The sequence below is a fragment of the Danio rerio genome, chromosome 16, assembly GCF_049306965.1.
Source record: "Danio rerio strain Tuebingen ecotype United States chromosome 16, GRCz12tu, whole genome shotgun sequence".
NCBI classification, from domain to species: Eukaryota; Metazoa; Chordata; class Actinopteri; order Cypriniformes; family Danionidae; genus Danio; species Danio rerio.
The window spans coordinates 29,824,482-29,839,491 of NC_133191.1; the positions used below are offsets into that span (position 1 = coordinate 29,824,482).

The following is a 15,010-nucleotide window of genomic DNA, read 5'->3' on the forward strand; positions in this document are numbered from 1 at the left end:
TAGAATTTTGTCATTATCAGATTCCTTCTTGCATAATATTCAACATTATATATAGGCAAAAGTTGTTATACACAGTAAACATTTATTTTCATGCACAACACTTTGTGTTCGCTATGAAAGAAAAAACATATCAAATGCTTGTCGCAACCATACCTCTAAAATGCCATTTGATAATTTAAATGATGTGTATCAAGATGTTACAGAACTAAAAAGTGGGATAAGAAGATACACAAATGTAAGCATTACAAATAGCCAATCAATGGACACATAGTCAGAATAATATAAGCATGCATCTAAATATCCAAACAAGCAAAATTAGCAATGAATGAATGATTGAATAAATAAACAATACAAAATAAAAACCACAAAACACATTTTATTCAGAATAAGCTTTCTTAAAGAATTCAAGATATGAGCTCAAGTCTTTCAAGTTTGAGGTCAATAAAGAGGCCAGAAACCCATTGATAATGTGTAGGAGGAGATTCTCTTTTGAAGTAGTATAGCTGCATATTTGTCCTATGTATTTATTAGTGTTATTGGTTATAGTTTAATTATTTTAATTATATAAATTTTATTTATTTATTTATTATGAACTATTTTATAAGCTTTTGACTAAAAGCTTCTCTAATACTGACATTAAGAGTTAGACTGCTTCATTACATTATTATTAGAATGCTTCATGAAAAACTAAATATTGCAAACAACAAATATTTTATTTTAATTTGTTTAATTTATTTTAATTTATTTTATTTTATTTTATTTTTTCTTGGCCAGTAAAAACTTTAGCAGAAAAAGCTGCCCTGACTGGATTAGTAGGGAAAAGTAGCAAAAAGTTAACAGTAAGTCACGCTTAAAGTTAAAATGAATAATTTCAGGCATGCAAAAGTATTGTCATTTTAATAAATACTGAAGCTTCGTAATACATGCGATATGGAAAAAGATATCATCAATTTTTTAAGGTATCATATCGATTATCAAAGTTAAAAATATCAGTATCATGATGACACCAGTTTGTGGATTTGTTGTATTGAGGTGGATTATGTGTGCTGTGTGTTTAGGGAAGCAGCTGGCTCGCGTTTAATAAGGGTACTCGCCCTCCTCGACTCCCTGGCATCTCAACGGGCCTGCAAGGTAGCCATGTTGGCTCTGCTCAGTGGCTCTGCACGCAGTGACACCAGGAGTGAAGGCAAAGTGGAGGACAAACTGTCAGACATTCTTCCCTCGCTGCTTGCAATGCTAGTCCTGCCAGCGGATGTGGGCCTTTCAGCACAGCAGAACGCTGAACTCATGGCTTCCATCCTTCAGTCCCTGTGTGACCAGGACGTGTCGTTAGTAGTGAGCGGTTCCGGTGAAGCGTCAGTGTCGGAGGCGGAGCTACTTGCCAATGCGCTGCCGACCAAAGAAATGATGACCAGTATTTGTGAGGGGATGCTGGACGTCTTGGGGAACACACATAGCAGCTACACACTTCAACTCACATGTCTGCGAACTATGATGTTTCTCACAGAGCACGACTACGGTCTCTATCACCTGAAAAGGTCAACGGGAATTTGATTGGGAATTTTCATGGATGCGTAATACAACTGTTTGTTTACAAATAAAATGCACATGATATTAATCTAAGTTCAATTATGTTTGTTGCAGCTCTTTGAAGAAACACACAACGGCCATTTCCTCTCTAATCCGCAGAGAAATTACGTCCTTCAACAAAGAGTTTGCGGAGCTCCTTTCAGCCCTCTTTGACTTTTTGAGACAGATTCTGAACAGTGAAGCTATGGTAGGTGGACAACACAATCAGTGGTTATCGATATATTTTCAACTGTAGGGATGTACGCTGGTGCTACTGAACGGATTATGTTATCTTGTATTAAATTTCAGCAAGTAGCTAATCCCACAAAGTCTTTATGTTTCCACTGTGAATCTATATGTATTGGGATGTATGCTAGTGGTGTAACAGATCGCAAATTTTATGGTTCGGATCAAATTATCGTTTTTTTTTTTTTTTTTGTCACGGATCAGCCAAAAAGGGGATGAGACAAATGTAATTTGCTTTCCATTTATGGTAACACTTTATAATAACTACACACTATAAATCATTTATTAAGCATTAGCAAATAGTGAACTCATTATCTGTTCAGCATTAACTCTACATTAATAAGCGTTAGTAAGCAGTTTATAACTGCAGCTACAAATGCTCTATTCTTGACTTATAAGCACCTATATGATGTGTTTAATGATTGTATTTTAATACTTAGTTAATGATTTATTTTTCATTACTAAATTAAGTATCACATTATTTACAAACCGTTTGTATTTAAGAGTAGTTGAGGGTTTATAGGATCATTCAGAATGAGTTAGTAAATGATTAATAAAATATTGAAATCAAAGTTTATATGTCTTATTATTCAGGCATATAGTAATGGTTATTATATATGTTAATAAATGCTTTATTAACTCAACATTATGCAGTTTTGTGACCTAATCTAAAGTGAGGACTATTCATGCTTTATAAATACCTTATAAATGACAAATAAAGGCTGAGTTAAATTCTAAACAGGAAGAATGACATTATTCATTCCTATTCATTTAAAGATACACAAATGAAACTGTACTTCAAATAAAAAAATCAATCTTTGCAAGCTTATCTAAAATAAAATCACTGTAGAGTTTAAACATTGCATCTTATTTTATTGTCTAATTATTATATTGCTGTTGTTTTATCCATTTGGATGTCATATTTTGACACTCCTGTTATTTGGCAATGTTTAAACTTTACAGTAATTTTACTTTTTAGAAAGATTGCACAGATTATCGTTCATTTGATTCTGAGCCTTTATTTGTCATTTATAAGGGATTTATAAAGCATGAATAGTCCTCACTTTAGATTAGGTCACAAAACTGCATAAAGTTGAGTTAATAAAGCATTTATTAACATATTAGTTAACTATTTGTATATGCCTGAATAATAAGAATTATAAATGTTGATTTCAATATTTTATTAATCATTTACTAACTCATTCTGAATGATCCTATAAACCCTCAACTACTCTTAAATACAAACGGTTTGTAAATAATTCGATACTTAATTTAGTAATAAAAAATAAATCATTGACTAAGTATGAAAATACAATCATTAAACACATCATATAGGTGCTTATAAGTCAAGAATAGAGCATTTGTAGCTGCAGTTATAAACTGCTTAGTAACGTTTATTAATGTAGAGTTAACGCTTAACAAATAATGAGTTCACTATTTGCTAATGCTTAATAAATGATTTATAGTGTGTAGTTATTATAAAGTGTTACCAAATAATCAGCTGAATAAAAATAAATGGTAAAATATTCAGTACTGTGAAAAATTCAGTGTTACCACTACTGCTACTGATAACGGCAAATGTATAAATTATGATTTTTTTTACAATCCATATTTATTTTTTGACTCGTTTTCAATAAATGGTTTAGTTATTCACTCATAAAACTTCATGATTCATTGCTAGATGGATCATTTTTGAAGAATTATTCAGTGGCAAATTTTTGATTACTGGTTGTCACCACCTATTGGTTAAATAATGTAATTGCTTCCTACAACTTTCATTTTTGAGCGTCAAGTTAGATGCTTATGATTGGAATCTTTACCATAAACATCAATGGTTATATCTAAACTATAAACTGTTATCCCAGTACTGTGTTTTCCAGGTTTGTAACTAAAGACTGAGTTGAGATTTGAAAGCAGCAGTTCGAAGGATTAATAACCATATGCAAATCACCATCATTTATAATTTGTTGCGTGGGTGTTGAGATCTCGAGCTTTAATGATTAATCGTGCAGCTTATCCTGATTGCATTAATGCAGGCTACACAAGTAGTGACAGAAAACACCTTTATATAGCCTAAGAAACCCACAACATCCTGAATAACCTACCACAACTTCTTCTGTCATCATTGTATTTTACAGGAAAGCCTAAATGCTTTCATACATGTGATATAAATGACCTGAGAGGTGATCTCTCTGCGATTGTTACAAATTTAGGATTAATCTACAAGTAAAGTGTTAATCCTCTGGTCACATGTGTACCAAACCGTGGGTTGTGATCCGTTACACCCCTAACGTACGCTGATACTACAAAATGAATTACGTAATCATATATTATATGTAAACAAGTAGCTAATCCTACAAAGACAATTTAAAGTCCTTATGTGTAATTTAAATAAAAATAAATTCATTCTTCAAAAAAAATTTTGAACAAACGTTTAGACTAAAACGCCAATTCTCTCGCTTTGTCTTTTTCCCTCACTCTCATATGGTTCATCTAAATTGGTATTTATGTAAATTTACAGAGCATTTATGGAAGCTTTAAAAAGTTTGGTCAAAAGCATTCGTCAAAATATTAGTTTTTTTCTGCAAAAGAATTTTTATTCAAGTTTAAAACAACACAAGCAGTAAATTATGACAGAATTTCCATCTGTGGGAGGACTTTTTATTATTATATTTGTCATATTTAATTTAATATTTATGGAAGAGTCATAAAATTGTGTAATTATTTTGCTCTGTTAAATAATACTCTAAATAAAAAACAAAAACGCAAATATTTGGCCTTTTATTTTTCGAATTCATTCAAACAACTGCCTCATTCAGACAGAAAAACACTGCTCTGCGATGATCGGAGAAATACTTCTGTGAACATGGCTATATAGGTAATGTTACTGTTGGCAAAAATAAACAGAATCAGACAATTTTGTGTCTAAAACAAAACACAATATTAACGACTTATGTACAGAGCAGTTGTATAAATTCTGAATCACATTTACACCCCTGCTGTGCTGGACATAAACAGCCTCTATGTAATATTCAACTTGTTACACATGTAATATTGTAACTATAGTATATAATATGAAACATAACAATAAAACTCATACAGAGCATTTTTACCCTAGTTTCTCAGATCTGCATTCTATAGGCATCATCACGCAGTGAGTTATTTATTCACCATTCAACTCTATGACATTTAAGATGACTTGATTTTTTCATTACTAATGAATTAAATAAACACATCAGATTGTCATCTTAGGCACTAATGCATATTCTTTATGCTATATAGGATGAAGACATGGACAGCCGCTCTTTGGCTCTTAGCGTGAGTGACATGAAGCAGCTGTTGCAGTGGAAGGAGGACTCGGGAGAGCATCTGCTATGTGAACTGGAGAAACATATTACGGTATGTTGTGGGTTATATCGAAATTAAATTCTGCCCTATGTAAAGAGACGAAGCTCATATTAATCCTATCTGGATTGTTTTCCCCCCGTGCAGAAGCTCTGTAAGGAGGACGAGTCTTTGGAGGCTCTGCTTGAGAATGTAGTTGGACTGCGACAGATTATTGAAAGTTCTGGAGACGCACAGACTAATGCTGAGCCTGAGACTGAGCCCTCTCTACCTGCGCCCGAGCCCCTTCAGACACAGTTCAACCACAGGTCTGTGTGTTTTTATGAATTATTATAGTTGGCTAAAACTAAAAGCATGGAAAAACACATTTTAGGACTTTAAATAAACTTTACCTGAAAAATACTAAATAATGTACCTTTAGAATGAACATGGGTTTGTTTTGACCCAGAAAAGATAGCTAAAGATATACCAAAGATTTTAACAAGACAGTGAAGCTGTTTGAAGGTGCAGTCTGTAAGTTTAATAAAGTTTAGTAAAATAAATGCAAGTGTCGAACTGGGGTTTTGAAATGTTGCCACTTTTAATTAATTTTTCTTATATAAAATAAAAGTTATTTTTTTAATCCAATTTTTTTTTTTTATTATCGTTATTATTAATATTATTTTTATCTTGCATTTGGTTAAGACAATTTCGATGTGCTTGCTTTAATTTTTCTTTTTTGCACCAGTTTCAATATTTATCCAGACAAAATGTGAGTGTCATTACATTCTAATGTGTAATTTAATTCTAATGTGTTTAGTGTTATACGGCCTAATTTTCTGATTCTCTACCTTCAGGACAGTGTATGTACTTTCTGATGTCCTGGATGAGCAGTTGAAGGCCCTGTGGTTTTCTCCATTCCAGCCAGATGAGATGGAGACAGAAGTAGACATGGTGAGGAACATCATGTACTTGCAGGAATTAATAATATAATTGTGTTCAGATTAACACTGAGCACTCCTGTTCTTGAGATTAAACTCTTTATTGATTCTTAAAGTCATTTATTCGTTCATCAATCCATTTGCAGGTGAAAGTAGACCTGGTTGCGCTGGCCCAGCAGTGTTGTACAGAATTAGACCTGAAGGCAGAGTTAGAGCGCTCATTCCTCAGTGAACCTTCTTCTCCAGGACACAGCAAACCAAGCAAAGGCTTCAGACTGGGCAAACACAAACACGAGACCTTTATTACATCCAGGTACACAAGGTGTTGTCCGCTATTTTAACTTTTTTCTCTAAGAAGGCCAATGATTAATCAGTGAATGATTATTATTGTTTGGTAATCTTTTTGATTACTGATGTACCTTATCTATAGTTGATTAAAGCTATAGTTCACCCCGAAATAAAAATTCAACACAAAGGAAGATATACTAAAGAAAACAACCACTGGCTTCCATAGTAGTTTTTGTTGCCTTTATGGATGTTATGGCTGCTTTGTCACCAGCATTTTTCAAAATGTCTTGCTTTGTGTTAATCAGTTCAATTCATGTTTATTTGTATAGTGCTTTTTGCAATGTAAATTGTGCCAAAGCAGCTTAATATAGAAGTTGTAGTAAAGTCAGTAAAATTCATAAACATTTGGGACCACTTGAGTTATCAAATTTTCATTTTTGGGTGAACTTGGGTGAAAGAAGAATTTTGCTGGTCACAGTTTGACACAGACAAGTTGATGCCAAACCAGCACTGGGACTAATCGCCTCTGTTCTGGTTTGGCATCATAAAAATTTCTGTTTTTTCCATAATTGCAGAAAGAAGCCGCAAAAAAAAAATTTCTTAAATGTGTGCTGGTTTGGAAACAAGCCTGCCATAAGTCGGAGTGTACTCCGACACCGCTCATAAACACAACAAATTGGCTATAGTTGTGATGATTTAGTGTACAACCAACTACCCAACCATTTTCCATTTGGAAAATTACAGTTGTTAATAGTTTTATAAAATATCCTTTTTTTAAATATCCTACATAATCTACAAATAAAACAAATTCAACGATTTTCTTGATTTTTGCATATTGATAACTGCGCACCACACTGAGGCTTTTATTTTCTAACTTATAAAACATGTTTGCAAATTAAATTAAATAATAATTTGATATTAATCTAACCAGTTGACGGTTAATATTCGGTTAATTAGCGGCGGTTGTCTGTTCACAAAATTAACCGAAATGAGCATCTCTAGTTTGTGCATAGTGTTAAAGCTTTTACAACTTGCATTTAAAACATGTACAGCAGATGTGAGGGATAAGTAAAGAAAGTACGGATAAGCTTTTTTAAAAAACTCTAGTAGTATGCTGGGAGAAACCCCACAGGGCTGCGGTTTACTTGCATCATTGTGTTGTAATGGACCCTTTCAAAAGATAGTAACGACGCATTCAATGATCATCAGCATCTTCAATTCTTAAAAGTTTTAAATATTTTCATTTAGAAAAAACATCCACACATATCAAGCTATATTTTGTATTATATATACTTTGCATCAAATCACTAAAAAACAAATGATCGATTATGTGAGGTGTTTGTTATGGAGCTTCTATGGGCAGGACTGTACATTTGATGTTGTTCTCTCTTTTTTTGCCGTTATTAGTCTCGCACTATTTATTTCCTTTTTCTGAAAGTCTTCATAACACTATCGTTGAGTTTTTCTTTTATTATTGGAGCAGATACGAATGCAAAAATAATGCTTTGTTGTACTCTCCCATTAAGTTTACCTAACTATGACCACTTCTGGTGCTGAGAATCATAAAAATGTGAAAAAGGTCTATTAGTCTAGGCAAATAACTAAATGGTTTAAGCCTTGAACACATTCATAAATAATTTAGTCAGAATTTCTTAAAAATGCACAAAATCCACATTTAGGAACCAAAGAAACCACAGTAATGGTCACACTGCATTTTAAGGTGTCTTTAGCTATGTTTCCATCCAAAAATACTAATTAACTTTATGCGCAAATCTGAAATATCGCATAAAAGACGTGCGAATAAAGCAGCTTTTCCATCCTAGTCAAAGAGAACAAAATGGTCACTTCCTGATTACCTAGCACCAAATATTAAAAGTAAAAACTGAATTTGTTGTGGTAGGAGAAGCTGCGTGAATCTTTTCTTTATTTGATAAATGACTTCACCTTAGAAGACAGTATGCTGACACATAATGAACACGTAGTGGTGTTTGAAGGTGTCAGACACGATGCGCAGACGCTCTTGACAATTCTCAAGGTACTTAATGATATAATAATACTAATACTGGCGTTTTAGAATGACCAAAACAACATTTCCGATGTAATACAGTGTGCTCAGCCAGCTGGTTTGTCCATTCACACACATTTTTTATCATCACATGATCTCTTACAACAAAATCACATGACTTTTTTAATGCACATTCTGGAATATGTTTGGTAAAACAAATTGTACAATGTTTCTATTTTAGTTTATGTGCATATTTTCTTACCAAATAAAAAGTTTATCTGACTCAGTTATGCGCATATGTTTTTTATGCACATTTTCAAAATTTTGCGCATCTTGGCGTTTCCATCAACTGATTTTTTGTGCATATCCAAATGAGCATAAAAATATGTGGATGGAAACAGCTTTTGTTACAGAGTAACTATTACTTTCACTACTCTGTAATGTCAATCAATACATGTACTTACTTTATGGTTAGTGTAAGAATTTAATTTAAGTTTACAGTTATATTTGCATGATTATGTTAAATTAATTGTAATTACATAGTAAGTACATGGAACAATTGCAATAAGAACACCATTAAATAAAGTGTCACGACAGTTACCATAAGCATCTAATTGCTCACATGGATGTGTGTATGCTCCAGTTGCTAGTGTGTACATCTGGGACTGTAATATTGACACATTTGTTAGTTGGTTATGGTTATATTAAATCATTCAACCATTAATTCTTTTTATAACTCTACCAGCCTTTTATTTACTGACTTTGAGTGTCATTTGGATATCATGTAATGCGATGATGACGTGCCACTGAAGTACACACATCTGGAATTATTAATTGATTTATTGACAGTTTTTTTTTTTTTTTTGACGATCTATCTTGGCTATTTATGGGAATTGGCATCCCTATTTCATACATCTAAAAATTGGTGTCTGTATTTGCAGCGGAAGGTCTGACTATGTGGAGCCAGCGAAGCGAGCTCATATCATGGCGGCCCCTCGGGGTCGTGGCCGCGGTTCGTTTGGCCAGCTCTCTCGACCACATGACATTTTCCGCCAGCGCAAGCAGAACACCAGTCGGCCTCCTTCCATGCATGTAGATGATTTCCTGGCTGCCGAGTTCAAGGATGTGGGTCCACCAACAGGACTGACGCTGCCCAAACGCCCACCAAAGGGTGGAGGAGCCAAACCCCCCACCAGAGGCATGTTCACTGGGGGAACCAGAGGAAGAGGCTTCCAGAGTCACACACGCTTCTTCACTCCACCGGCCCCCAAGAGTGTGCTGCTCGCTGGTATGTTTGTGTTTCAACAAATAATAGTAATATGATTAACTGAAAAAAGCAATCTTAATTCTGAATGATCATGATTTGTTTTTGTTTATTTAATCTTTAACTATTTCAGCTATTTATTCTAGTCTCCGTTTAACCTAAAGTCAGCAGTCCTGATGTGTGTATGGACAGCTTCAGTCTTTAGTCTTTTCTAGTATAAGAGAGTATAGACAGGAAAGTGTGGGAGGCAGAGAGAGGGGAACAGGATTGGTAAAGGACTTTGAGCTTGGGTTGTCGTGAGTACCTCAGTGCTATATGTCGGCACACTTCACCACTAGGCTGTTGGCGGAGACATCTTCACTCTTTTCAACCAGTAAAGTTATTTCTGTGTTAGAAACCCTCATATTGTCACAGAAGGCCTGGCATAACAGCTCGGAACACTACACCAGTGGCTAGCGATTTAAGTAATGGACTATTAATATTATTATTATTATTATTCTTTAAATTTATATATATATATATATATATATATATATATATATATATATATATATATATATATATATATATATATATATATATATATATACACAATTTATATATATTTTAAATATGCACATTGTTTAAATCTGAGTTCTTTTTAATTTGCTGATAATGAATCATTCTGTGATAAAGCATCGCTTCTCAATGAACTATAGTAATAAATTCTGCCTGTAAAAGTGCAACATTTATTAACATGTTTTTACTCCAAATGCAGATCAAATGTGGTCAAGTGTTTTAAAAAAATATCTTCTTTGGAATTATTTAATAGTCATAGTTTATTAGTCACACTAATAAAATAAAAGCAGCTAAATAGTTCAATCTTCTGTTTATTCAGCCACTGCTTTTTTCCTGGGGATTTCCTTATTTTGGGACAGGTTCATGGGTTTCCACAAGTGCTCCCTCTGGCATTCAAAGGAGGTTTACTACAAATCAGTAGGGCTGCTCGATTATGGGAAAAATCATAATCATGATTATTTTGGTCATAATTGTAATTATGATTATTCAAAACAGTTGAAGTCAAAATTATTAGTGCTCCTGAGAATTATTATTATTTTTTTATCATTTCCCAAATGATGTTTAACAAATTCAAAAAAATTTACAGTATTTCCTATATTATTTTATCTTCTGGAGAAAGGCTTATTTGTTTTATTTTGGCTAGAATTATAGCAGGTTTAAATATATTGAAACCTATTTTAAGGTCAATATTTTTAGCCCCCTTAAGCAAAATATATTTGATTTTCTGCAGAAGAAACTACTGTTATACAATGACTTGCCTAATTACCCAGGTTAAGCCTGTGAATCCCACTTTAATCTGAATGCTTGTATTTTAAAGAATATCTAGTAAAATATTATGTACTGTCATCTTAGCAAAGATAAGTAAATCAGTTATTAGAAATGAGTTATCAAAACTATTATGTTTAGAAATAGGTTGAAAAAAATATTTTCCATTAAACAGAAAATGGGGGAAAAGGGCTAATAATTCTGAAGGGCTAATAATTCTGACTTCTGCTGTATATATACAGTTGTTTTCCTCCCTGCAAAAAGAAAGGGAAATAAAAACAATAGAATAAAAATATGAAACAAACTGTGCTTTAAGTATGTAAGAAAAAACCTTTAGCTGCGAAATTTAAAATTTAAAATTTGTTGAATTGTCCAGCTTTCCTTGTAGCAAATGCATTATTAAACCTTGTGCACAATGGGGTGTTTATTATTTGTTTTTATGAGCTGAATGGAATGTACAAAATCACTCCCTGACATTAGATGGCGCTTAAAAAAATAAATAAAAACACAGAAGGTGGCGCTGCGCTACTTTATTTTCCTGAGACTCACTTGGTACACTGTAGTAGTCATCTCCCCCACTCTTGTTACTTTTCACTTATGTTACAGCAAACAAACACCTCAAATCAAATTACTTTTATTGTCACATCATCAGCAGCACGTGTGCTCTGATGAGTAAAAAACTTAGATGCTGGCTCCAGACAGTACAAAATACAGATTGTGCAAATAAAATGACAGTGCAAAATACAACAGCATACTCCTCAAAAATAATAAATAAATAAAAAAACAGGACCATGTCAAGTTGACAGCGATATGTACACCTGGTAAACTGTATGCAGGAAAAACTTTAAACAAGCCATGAAAAAAAAAATTAATTAAACTCACCATCAAATATATCTGTGTGCCTGGCTAATTCCTGTGTGCTCGGCTAATTTCTTCTTTTTTTTTTCTTTTTGTGCTTGAGTGCCACCAAGTCATGTTTTACTGTAAATTCAATCTAATGCATGAGATTGAGAGTGGCATCTCATTGGTCAACCAAAAAAAAGAAATAAAAAAAATAGAATTATTTTTTTTGATATGGTATAGTGTTTTTTTTATAGCGATTATAACTTTATAATGATTTTTGTGCCTGGTGTTTTGTGTCAGTGTGCACACTCACATTAGCGCTTGTTTAGTCACAAGTCATTAAACACCAGCAATAATCACGCATTATAATTGTCTCGGTGTGCACACACCTTAACACCAAAAGGTAAACAACTCTTTAAATGAAATGTTAAGCCCTTATGCGTGAGTAATTAAATTATTATTTCAAATAAAAAAAAAGAATACGACATAATAATTCGTCAAATAATATTTTGCTAGAACCACTAGAAAATTGTTTGTTTGTAGCTATAAGAGAGCTCTGATTTCTATTTCTGAACCAAGCAATTGTGTTTCTCAGTTTATCCAGAACAATTATTCTCTAGCTCTATATACTCTGTACTTGCCTTTATATGTGGCTGTGGCTGATATAAGCTGTGATACGTTATCTGTGTGTTTTAGGTAACTATCCTCGTCGGGAAGGAGGTCGTGGATCCACTTGGAGCACACCAGTGACTGCTGTTACTCACAGAGGGACTTACAGTGAGCCTCGTGGAGGACAGAGCAACTTCACTCGACCACTTCCTTCCAGACAGCCACCTACAGGTAGAACTGCTTATGTTTTAAAAATTGCTGTTGGAAGAATGATAAAATAACCATTTAATTGGAGTATTTTAGGATTTTTGTCATCTGCTGCTGCTTGACCGATTAACCAAAGCAGTGATTATTCTACTTTTAATACATTTGTAATGACAGCCCCTGAGTTAATGATAAATAATGTGCACTTGGGTTTTTAAATATTTATTACATTTTCATTGTAATAATGAAATTTAATGACTTAATGAATACTTAATACTTAAATAACTATAAAATTGTTTTATATAACAATAGTAAGGCACAGGCTGTCAAAATATTTGTTCATCTATCTTTCAAACTGTGATAATTATATGTAATATAACTACAAAAATGTTTATTAGTAAGCATACAATATTTCATGATATTTTTTAAAATATTGACAGACAACACTGGATATTCAATTTAAAGTTACTTTAAGTAAATAATATAAATTATGATATAGGTAAGGGATAATCAACGGCTTGCCATGCGTTAAAGGATTTTAATGCACAACGTGGAGGCGAAGGACCACCCAACGCCTAATTTTAAACTAGTTTTGCTCTTTGCAGTGCAATATTTGTCTGAATTTCCATCAGTATTGACACGTTAGATTTTCTAGTTCCGCCATTGCATCAGCAGTGACAGGCAGACAGACGGAGACAAATCATGTACGTGCTGTTTATACCTGCTAACGTTATTAACAGGGTTCATATGATCATGGAAAACTTGGAAAAGTCATGGAATTTTGACATGGCGTTTTCCAGGCCTGGAAAAGTTTTGGAAAAATAGAAAAACCCACAAGTCATGGAAATTAGTTTAACAAATATCTGTATACTTTAAATAGGGCTGCGCGATATTAGACAAATCTGACATTACCATATTTTGTATTTCTGTGATATATATTGCGATGTAAATACAATTTCACCAAATGATTTAACAGGTTTATTTGGATTGATTTAGGGGATTTTGTAGAGGTGTGATATCTCGAATAATATAAGTTTTTCGCCGCATAAAAACCTGCTGGTTAAGTTGGCAGTTCATTCCGCTGTGGTGACCCCAGATTAATAAAGGGACTAAGCCGAAAAGAAAAAGAATGAATGAATGATTAAACTATAATCCAACATTGTATATCCTGCGATGTGACTATTGCGGATGCACACATTGTGATATCAATGCAAACATGATATATTGTCCCTAACCTGAATATAGGTTGATTGTCTTTACTTATTTTCTGTCCTTGGCCAAAAACTTTCTCTCACATTGTTAGAGCTGTGTAAGCATTATCAAAATCAATTTAACATAGATATAAAACAAATTTAAATAGATTGTTGCGTGTTCTATGAAATGCTGTAATAAATTTGAACGTCAATGTTTTTCTTATTTATCATGTATATGTAGACATTACATGAAACTATGTCATGAAAACGTACTTGAAGTTCTGGAAAAGTCATGGAATTTAAGTAGTGACAATGTGTAAGAACACTGTCTTAAGATGTGATTTCATCAACCCGATCACAGGTGGACAAATAAGACATTTCCAGTCACACATGTTTCTTTTGTCTACTTTTTACCACTTCTCTGATGAGGGAGGATCTATATGTATATTGGCTTTTTCTTAACATTACTTTAAATACCGCAAAAGCTGGGCTACTTATAGCAGAATTTCCATGATTTACATTTCATAATCAACATACAAATCTTATTAAAAGTACCATATCAATTAAACAATTACATTTTTGCAAAGGGAAAAAAATGGAGACAGGTAAGAGAACATTCCACTTTATTTTTTCTTCGTTAAAACAAAAGCAATTAGCAAAACATGCAGGATCAGTGTAATATTACATTTATTATAATATTGCTGTTTTCTATATTTTTTTTTATTTAAACGTTCAACAAGAATACACAAATCTACAGAAAAGGTACAAATCCTATAACAACAAAAGTAGACAACGGAACAAAACAAAAAAAAAAGAAACAAAAGATAATGCCAGGGGGAATATGAATTACAAAAATCGCTTTAAATCTATCTTACAGCAAGGTCAGTGATGTTTACAAGATCACACACAATACAGTCCTCAAAGTATTATAAAAATAAAAAAAAAAACATTGTAAGATTCACATAGTGTTACTGATTTTAAAGCTTTAACATTGCTGGAGGTAGAGCTTATATTCAAATAATATTTCAAATCTTTACAAAAAAAAAGGGGCTTTACAGACAAAAAATTGCATTTGTGTATAAAATTTTTGCTAGTAAAATAAACAGATGTATTAGAAAATATCTAGCTGTTTTCTATAGTGTTTGCTGGAATTACCTGTGCATTTCAACGAAATCAAGAATCAAGAATTTCAAGAACATGG

The 15,010-nt window shown here is 33.0% G+C and overlaps 1 protein-coding gene across 4 annotated transcripts in view; it reads left to right on the top strand.

Annotated features, from left to right (window-relative positions):
- The window catches only part of virma (vir like m6A methyltransferase associated), a 37,115-nt gene that overhangs the window by 20,930 nt on the left and 1,175 nt on the right, over positions 1 to 15,010 (top strand). The window contains exons 15-23 of one of the 4 annotated variants that reach the window (XM_005158034.6): positions 1,059 to 1,538; positions 1,645 to 1,777; positions 4,934 to 4,969; positions 5,098 to 5,214; positions 5,308 to 5,468; positions 5,997 to 6,093; positions 6,227 to 6,402; positions 9,315 to 9,661; positions 12,500 to 12,643. In XM_005158034.6, coding sequence (XP_005158091.1) covers positions 1,059 to 1,538; positions 1,645 to 1,777; positions 4,934 to 4,969; positions 5,098 to 5,214; positions 5,308 to 5,468; positions 5,997 to 6,093; positions 6,227 to 6,402; positions 9,315 to 9,661; positions 12,500 to 12,643 — 1,691 coding nt within the window. The remainder of the gene's footprint in view (positions 1 to 1,058; positions 1,539 to 1,644; positions 1,778 to 4,933; positions 4,970 to 5,097; positions 5,215 to 5,307; positions 5,469 to 5,996; positions 6,094 to 6,226; positions 6,403 to 9,314; positions 9,662 to 12,499; positions 12,644 to 15,010) is intronic. The other 3 variants (XM_005158035.6, XM_683656.10, XM_068214141.2) reach the window with 3 other exon arrangements.